At 44.9% G+C, this 9,302-nt stretch overlaps 2 protein-coding genes across 2 annotated transcripts in view; both read left to right on the forward strand.

The window, feature by feature from the left end:
* Nucleotides 1-4,561, forward strand: part of stat5a (signal transducer and activator of transcription 5a) — an 86,141-nt gene extending 81,580 nt beyond the window's left edge. The window contains 1 exon segment of the mRNA XM_070981512.1: nt 2,678-4,561. Coding sequence (XP_070837613.1) covers nt 2,678-3,136 — 459 coding nt within the window. The 3' untranslated portion in view covers nt 3,137-4,561.
* A 545-nt stretch (nt 4,562-5,106) lies between these two features.
* Nucleotides 5,107-7,223, forward strand: hcrt (hypocretin (orexin) neuropeptide precursor). The gene is made up of 2 exons (XM_070981479.1): nt 5,107-5,612; nt 6,745-7,223. The coding sequence occupies exons 1-2, from the start codon at nt 5,529-5,531 to the stop codon at nt 7,114-7,116; spliced, it is 456 nt and encodes a 151-aa protein (XP_070837580.1). The 5' UTR covers nt 5,107-5,528; the 3' UTR covers nt 7,117-7,223.
* The last annotated feature ends 2,079 nt before the right edge of the window (nt 7,224-9,302 follow it).

Consider the following 9,302-nt stretch of genomic DNA (forward strand, 5'->3'; position numbering starts at 1 on the left):
GGACAGAGCAGCCCGGATATTTTTATCTCATCTCATCTCATCACCCTGAAATCGTTTAGCATCGAGTGAAGAAGCTCCCTTAGCCGGGCTTTTTGCTGGAGTGTGAGGTTAGGTGGATGTTTGATCGCTTGATTCTGCTTTGCCTTTTCATGTCTGCCTCATCAGAGAGGAAGACGGCAACGATAAAGGCTGCAACAAACAGTTTATTTTCATTAACGGTGAAAATCTATCCATTTTTCAAACAAGTGGTTCATAGTTTTGTGTATAAAAAGTCAGAAAATGGTGAAAAATAGTCATTATAAGTACCCCAGAATCTTCAGATTGCTTGTTTTGTCTGACTAACTATGTATTAATAATATATTTAATTTACAATAACATAAAACAGTAATAAAAGCAGCAAATTCTTGAATTTGGGAAGCTGAAAACTGGGTTGATAAATGACCTCAATAATTAACTGATTGTCAAAACTGCTTTGACTCATTGATTAGCTGACTAAAGCCGTATGTGCAACAACCAGATTTATCTTAATTAAGCTTCATCGCACTCTGTAGAATTGGGAAACTCAAGTACCATAACAGATGGACACCCAAATCTAATCCCTGCCTCACCCCATACACCCCGAAGCTCATCCTGCCCCTCCCATCCCTCACACACCTCCCCCTTTCATCCTCTCTTGGCCCTCTAATTTCTTTGATGAGCCACATTATGAACATGAAGGCATCTCGGCGTGCACATAACTCCTCCTCTTCCTCCTCCCGTTCTTCAGTTGTAATTTGCCTCTCGTACTGAACACTCGCAGCGAGCCTGGCGCCTGTTTGCTGAAGCTGGCAGCCATGGCCGGTTAGTTCACCTGTCGGCCTCTGCGGACCCTCAGCAGGCCTGGAAGCGCTCGCTGGTCCATGGAGGGGAAGCTGTGAGGAAGCAAGCTCTCCCTCGCCGCCCTCACTTTGACCGTTACAGTCATATCAGAGCTGTCATGGCGAATGAGGCCCATTTCTGCCCGTGATACCACCCTGTTGAGAGGGGAACAGCTGAGAGAGAAAGAGCTGCTTGTGTCGAGCAACAGCCATTTTTAAGAAGAATAACAGCCTCCAAAGACATGAAATCAACTGTTGTTTGAGGCACGTTATAAAATAACTCACTGAACCCCTGCTTAAGTAGCTCAGATTTTAGCAATGGGCGGCCAAGCGTCGCAACTCTGACCTCCTTCTGTCTTGCCAGCACTCATTCTTGAGCTCATTTGTTCTGCTGATGAAGATGATGGCTCAAGCGGGATCCTATTGAGCCCATAAGTGAGTCCTGCTCGTGCTTTGCTGTCACACACCACTCCGTGAAGCCTTAAAATAGTGTACAATAAAGGCAGGTTATTGACTGCTGATATGTTCATCAAGGGATGGACTGATTTTGATAAACGAGGAGGGGATTAGGGCAGAATTAGATGAGGATATAGCGGTGAGTTTGGTGGCTGGCCTGGACTCAGGCCTCCGTGGATAGCTTTAGCCCAGCTGTAGGGGTGAATGTACCCAAATACAAGCGCCGTCGTGATTTGGCTCTGGCAGCGCAGGACGGGCTTCTCGCTGTCTTATTTTATGCCGAGTGAGTCATGACTTACATAATTTCTTTTCTTTCCCAAACGTATGACTTATTCATGCTCATGGTTTGCGTGCAGGAGATGCTCAGGTAAAAGGCCACTTGCGGCATATTGACATCCCCTGGGAGCAGAGCGTCGGGCACCGTGCGCGGGGCAGCACCTTTGCTCATTCTGCAATATGTCAGACGGCTGTGCCCGCCTTGTGGCACTGGGAACTTTATCCCTTTCACCATTTACACTGCAGCGGGTCAGCCTGTGCCTCTTCACAGCGATGTTAACGAGCTGTCACAGCGGGTCAGACGGAGTCCAGAGTGAAGTTCAGTGGGAGGGAGGGAAAATATGTAGATTTGCTGATGAGAAGGCGACTGCTTTCAGCTTGCTCCTGAACAGATGTTGGAGGGATGGTGGTGTAAAGGAAGTAAGAGCGGTGGGGGGGTGGGGGTGGGGGGTTGTGGCAAGGCTGAGAGGCCTGAGGGGAAGAGTCAGAGTCTTTAGAAGTGGAGAGAGTTTAGAAAAGCATGTGGTCAGATTCCTTTTCTTGTTTTATTTTGGCCAGTTCTAATAATATAAGCACCTCTCACACACAGAAATAAGCGCCTGTGGAGAAGACTCGACCACATTTCCACATGGCAGAGACAGCGAGCTGAAAGAGGCAGGCAGCCATGGCAGTGGCCCAGATTGACTTGACAGTGCTGTAAAGCAGGATGCTTGCCCTGACCGCTTCCTCCACATATGGCAGGGATTCATCTCTGGGGTGCTCCCAAATAAAGAGCAGAAATGTAGTATAACATTATCACCATATGACAGCACTGTTCACCAGCTCAGAGGAGCAGGACGAAGGGCTGGCAAACAACCAAAGGCCTGCATTCAGTGGCTTTATACTGCCCCCTTCAGTGTAATATTAGCTAGTGCACATAGAAGAAACATTCCCACTTTTATCAGATTTGTTCCCCCGTTTCTCACCTTTATTTAACCAGGTAATGGTTCTTTTTAGATTAAACCTCATAGAAGTAGATGTTTCCTGCTGTTTTTGTTGTCCTATAATCTGATGTGTTGTTGACAAAGTGGCCTCTCTTCTTACCTCAGGGCCAGGCAGACCTGCTGAAGCACGCTAAGAGCGAGGCACTGGACACTCTGCGCCAGATCCACTGCGCAGCTCAGTCCTGTGGTCTCAGCAAGAACGGAGCAGCATCCCCCCAGCTCCAGCACCACCCTCACCACCAGCCACAGCAGATCCAGATCCAGCAACAGCCCCAGGCCAAGGCCCACCCCCAGCCCCCACCGCTGTACCACTCCCAAAATCAGCCCCAGCCCCAGCCCCAGATCGCACCTCAGGCTTATCTCCATCCCCTTCCACAGCAACATCCCCAGCTGCCAGCTCTCCCTCTGGTTCAAACTGTTTCAAAACCACCGGCCTACCCTCAACCCCCACCCCTGCCCCAGCTCCAGTTTCCGTTCCAGAGCCAGCAGCAGAGGGCAGCGGGACCTCTGGACGCCATCCCCGAGAAAGAGATGGTCAGTCAGGATCCCGCGGGGTCCTGCTGACCCGCAGCCTGTGCCCACAGAGAACCCTACCCAAAGAGAGACAGAGAGAGCGAGATAGGGACGGAGAAGCAGAAGAGCGTAGAGGAAAATCAGGAGGCCAGTAATGAAAGGGAGATGCAGGAAGCGGCGGAGAGAGTGAAAGAGATGATGACGACGAGGAAGGCTCGTCGTGTAAGAAGCGAGACTCAAGTCTGAAAGGGGTCGGTCAGATGGCTGACGGAGAGAAGAAAGAGAGACCTCACACTTCAGTCACACATTTTGAAAAAACTGGAAAGATGCTGTTTGCTTTTCTCGTGGATTTGGAAGATGATCTTCCATCTGAGCCAAGAAGTTTAGGTCTCCTCTGTTTTCTCTCTTGTGAAAAGCCAAACTGGGAACCTCTGCGTTCCTGCATAGGAACTGGTTCGGTCAGTTCGATGTCTCTCTCTGGGCAGTGCTACGTTACATGCCCCTCCACTAGCTCTGTGGGTACAGGCTTTACCTCACTTTGGCATTTTCTGCCACACATTTGCCTTTTTATTTCCAGAGATTCCTCGGCATGTCTTTGAGCTTTTACTTGTTCGTGCTCACACTTCCTCCTCCTCCTCCATCGTAGACATGAAGCTAAGTGCGAACCCTCGCTCCTCGCAGTGAAGTGGATGCCGTTTTCATTTTCAAGTGCACAAAGTAGGAGTCGCAGATGACCATTTCAGCACAAAGCAGGGAGCTGTAGAGCTAGAATAGAAAAACAAACTGCAGTTGTTCATGTGTTCAGTCACACACGTGCTCTTCTCGCGTCCCATCGCTGGTGTCACCCTCCACGGAGCCCCCGCACATCTCCAGGTTCATTCTGTAGGATTTAAGTTCTTCGGCATTCCTGAACTCTCCCCACAGGGTCTCCTCGTCTCCTCCCCAGGGGCTGTGTTTTGACGTTACGTGAGGTGGTGTTTTGGTCCCCCGGGTGGAGCTTGCCCCACGTCCGTAAGTGGCGGAGCTCACCAGCCAATCACAACTGGAATATTTGACCCTGCCTGCTAGAGGTCAAAGGTCAACAGGAACATGGTACTGCTGTCACAAAAAAAAAAAAAAAAAACGTAACATAAAGTGAATATAGATGTAAACTGTATGTAAAATGTATGAAAGGAACATATATTGCTATAATAATTCTTGCAGACACGGACATTAATGATTGATATTCTAATACTTGTTGTTAGTTCTATTGATATTCTGATTCTTTTTTAACTTTACTTCCACATATACAGTGATTTGACACCTGTTGTTCTGTGGTGCAGATCAGGACAACCAGTGCATGTGGGACTGGAACGAGGGGTCACGGGTTAGCGCCACAGCACGAGGGTCAAACAGTAACCTGACATGTGTTTCACTGCAAAGTGAGTGTGGATTCTGTAAAAGCTCCTTCAAGTGGCCCATTAAAACTGGCTTCGTTGTTTATCCCGTCTCCTCGCGTTCATTTCTCCTCAGTGACTTTCATGCAGATGTGCCTGGCAAGTGACGTGTTTAATTGCATTTGAACAGACATAGCTGGCTCTCCCAATCCATAAAGCCTTTCAAAAGCTTTATTGATTACTTTAGATGCGCTGTTATTTCTCTTGATCCAAAATTCAGCGAACAAGAAGTAGGCTGCTTGTTATATCACGTATGAGTCTGTCCATTTAAAACCGCGCTCCCCGGCGCCCGTAAGATGGCAACAGATGTGAAGCAAATGGCTGTGAAAGGATGAAAAACAACGATCTGAAAGTCAAAAAGTGCTTTCAAATGATTTTATGTTGGCTTATGAGGGAGCCAGTGCTCTACGCTTTATAAAGCAGAGCAGTCACTGGTCTCCCAGAGGTACTGCTAAAGCCCTCTGTTTTCTCCAGTTAGAATAATCCTACTTGAAATTTTGGGGACCTTTTCAGCTGTGAACCCAAAGCTTCATCACCTCCACTCATCAGTGTTATGTAGGAGCAACAAAACTATTGTACGAGAGAATAAAGCCGATAGAATCTCATTAGCATGACTTTTGAATGAGCTTTTCATCAGAGCTGTGAAGGGACATCTGGGCTTATTCTGTGCTTATATTTCAGAACTCACAGGACACATAAGCTAATTAACTTCTGTCACTCACCACTCATTATAACGGTATGTCCTCGTCAACCTCTGGCATGCAGCCACAAAGAAATACTTGTACTTCATCAAAGGTCCAGAGAAGTGCCTAGGAGATGATCTGCCAACGGAGACTAATGAACGGCAACAAGCCTGACGTCAACCCTTCAAATGAGCATGGAGCAGAAACAAGGGAATTGGCTGTTTTTTGGCGTGTTTGCCGTCGGCCTGAATGACGTCCGTCGGCATGGACATCACAGAACAATATAAGAGACGAGTTCTTCCCCTGGAGCAATAAGAACATCAGATGGCTCCACTGCACACAAGCCGGAAGATGACGTGGTTCTCCACCAGCTTCCAGAAACACACTGGAAGGGACGCGTCTAACAGGGTAAGAGCTTAACTTTGATCATTAATGTCGAAGTTAGTGAGCGTTTTGTTGGTTTTAAAAGTTTTTCTCAGCATTTATTCTCTCTAAATCTTTGTCCTCGTCTCGGAGACAGCTGACTTGGAAGAGTTTGTTGTGTCAGTTTCTATTAAATTCTTAAGTTTATATGAGAAGAAAAAGCTGCGTTTGGTGAAACCGCAGTACTTGGGTTGCAGTTTCGGGGAACTGCATGACGCCCTGTCCTACCAAACTTCTTTTGGACAGATTTTTCTCTGGATCATTTGACACTTTCTGAGGGTCATCAGGCACATAATCACTGGTTGTCAGTGTCTTGACAAAGTATTTTATAATGGTGGAATGTAAGTATGTGCATTGCTCAATACTTTTGGGCTACTAAAACTCTAAACTCAGATTATAAATATGCATCTTATGCAGTAGTATACTGTATAAAGTACTTCGGATTAGGCCCGCTGCAACCTTAAAGTGATGCAGACATTAACGCATCCTTATTTTAATCCAATCGTACAACATTGTGTAATATAGATTTTTCTAAAATGGGCCATTCTGCATAATGAGCTTTTACTTTTGGTACTGAAAGTATATTTTCATGCTAAAACTTTTACTCGAATTGAATGCAGGATTGCGACTTGTAACAGTATTTCTACGCTGCGGTATTACTACTTTAGCTTAAGTAGCAGTGAGTACACCGTTTGTATTTTATCTAATTCAAGGACAAGGGTTGAAAAATGTGCCTCTTGGTCTTCTATCTGTTTCAATAACGCTAAAAGATAATGATTTATTCAGGATTTAGGCAGATTGCTTCGCCATGACTACATTTGTTGAATGATATGAACTTCAAAAAATTAAATACAATCTATTATACTGGGATGATTTTGTTTATGTAACATCACTTTGACTGGAGATTAAGGATCTGGCATGTATACGTGGAATAAATGTCAGTATGATATTATTGGAGAGTCAACTCATGTTCACTCAGCATTAAACACATTAAGGTCTAACCAGCATCATGTTAACCTCTGTCTGAGCACTACAGTGTAAAACATACATACTCAATTATATTTACATGTCAAAGATAGAAAGTTATCAGTGTAAACTCATTTCTTCTGCCCAGCAGAAAGTCCTGCTGCTTGTTTTGATGTTGCTGCTGTCCCAACTGGCCTGTGATGCTCACAGCATGTCCGAGTGCTGCAGACAGCCGTCTCGCTCCTGTCGCCTCTACGTGCTGCTGTGCCGCTCTGGCGGCAAGACCTTGGGAGGACCGCTCAGAGGAGACGCGGCCGCCGGCATCCTCACCCTGGGCAAACGCAAAGAGTATGAGGATCGCTTGCAGAGCCGACTCCATCAGCTCCTCCACGGCTCCAAGAACCAGGCGGCGGGGATCCTGACTATGGGGAAGAGGACTGAGGAGAGCACAGGAGAGCAGTACATGGACTGGATGGCTCAGTCAGGATCCACCATCACAACGCCCCTGCCTGTTTTAAGCTAAATGCACACTGGGACTCTGTTAAAATCGCACTTCTTCAGTGAGTGTCATTGCACAAAATGTATATTTTTTCCATGTAGAAACATTTTTTGTGTTTTTCTTTGAGCTGTGCCTTGTTGAATGTGATAGAGGATGCAGATAACATGATGTAGATGTGTAATGTTGTACATACATGGAAGAGGCCTTGTGGTGTAATAAAAAATATGAAGTTGACCACTTGTCTTTCATCATTCGTGGGTGTTTTTTGGGGGGATTACAACGAAATATTTTTCACAGTTCTATTAAGTAAACTCGCTCTGATGTATTGATAATCTGATTGTATTGAAACTGTGAGTCAAACAATTTCAAGCAGCACATCGTTGATCAGTGCAGTGTTATTAAAACATTACTGGTGCAAAAGAGTATTCTCACGAATCTTATCAAAACTACAAGAAGATCTTACATGAACAAGAATAAATGAGAGTCTTTAGGTTCTTCTTGCCTCAGATTTATAATTTATTACCTGCGCCAATGAGGTTTTGTTTTTGGTTTGGTTTGTCTGCAGGATTACAGAAAAACTACAGGTCCGATTACCATGAAACCTGTTGGGAGAGTGAAGCACGGGCCAAGGACGAACCCATTAAATTTTAGAGCGGATCCAAATCACGGAGCAGAAACACGAATTATTTTCTCTTTTGTTAACATTGTGAGATCGGACAATTGGTTTTAAATCTAGCAGATGGCAGTAAAGCTCAGCTGTGATACAGACAGCACTCTGGGACAGTGGCCCGACAGTGCCCGTCTAGATGCATTTTAATACTGTGAGATTTACTGAATCATCGCATCAAATTATCTGCATCCAAAAATGCCTTTTATGAACACCATGGATCATAATGGTGCCATTTACCATATGCAAACAACTATCATGTCTCTGTACCGGAGCTTTATTTCCCACTTCAGTAATTAAAAGCTTTGGTAGAAGCTAAATGTCAGTTTTGAATAAACGCTAGGCGTGGATCTCTATAGCCTGATTAGACATGATTTCTCTGAAGAGTGTGGCATTTTTTCACTTGGATCCATAAATGAAGAGAAAATGGAAACAGTATGATGAACAGAGAGCACCATCTGTTATGTTTTCCTCTCCTCATGTACAATTTTGTGGCGAAAATTGCTGTTCCATTAACACATTAAACTTCAAATGGGTGGACCGGGGTATTAGGGAAGGGTTCAAAGGAAACACAATCCACTCCAGTTACATGTGTAACCGAATCAAAGCCCAGCACGTCAGCTCACAGCAAGGAACCGCTGACGATGCAGGACTAAAAAGGGCCACAAGATGGAGCTGATATGATAAAGAAGTCAGAGAGGTACTGTTCTTCCATCATTCCTGATCTGACTGCTGCACAGATGTGTGGAAGTATCTGTGCACTTGCTAATCAATATAAAGAATGATTTTTGTTTAAGCCTTCAAGCAATAAGCTTGAGGGTTCAAAACTTTTTCATGCACAGCACTGCAGCAAGAGTATTATCACTCATCCTGCAGGTATTTTTCATATTCGTTCTCTCCCTCAAAGTATTGGCTTTCCTCCCAATTTATTACTCTCTTAAGAAATCAAAGTTTCTATCATTTCTATTCAAAGTTTCTCTTTAGATGTCAAGATTGTTTTCTCTGTATCTTAAATAAGGAAACACTGGCTGTAATCCAATTTCTTTTTCACCATCTGCATGTTGAACAGACCCAAACTCCCACCCCTCATTGAATGTACTTATATAACACTGACCTCTGCCTGTGTGCCGTGTCTTTTAGCCTCTGGGATGCTTTGCGGTGCTGAACGATACTTCACTTGTTTTCTGGCCACAATCGAAGGTAAATGCATAAAAAGAAAATCAAAAAGGTGCAATAGAAAATGAGTGAGAAGCTGGGATTACTGTAGCTACTGTGGAAATAATCTTGAGTCACTCAGTGTGCCAGACAGAGATGACTAATGACTTTACTGAGACTCTTCAGCTAATATATATGCTAAAACACACAGTATAGGCTCCAAGATGCTCACACTTCTTTGTCACTTTTGGGGACATTTTATTGATTTGTCTTTCCAGAAATCAGTTTATATTCTTCCACAGCGCTGATTGGAATTGCAGTGAATAATTTCGGGGAACCAGATTTTGTGTGAGACTGCTGAAGCGCTGAAGCTGCAGAGTAAGGCTGC

This window comes from Chaetodon trifascialis, chromosome 15 (genome assembly GCF_039877785.1).
Source record: "Chaetodon trifascialis isolate fChaTrf1 chromosome 15, fChaTrf1.hap1, whole genome shotgun sequence".
Lineage (NCBI taxonomy): Eukaryota > Metazoa > Chordata > Actinopteri > Chaetodontiformes > Chaetodontidae > Chaetodon > Chaetodon trifascialis.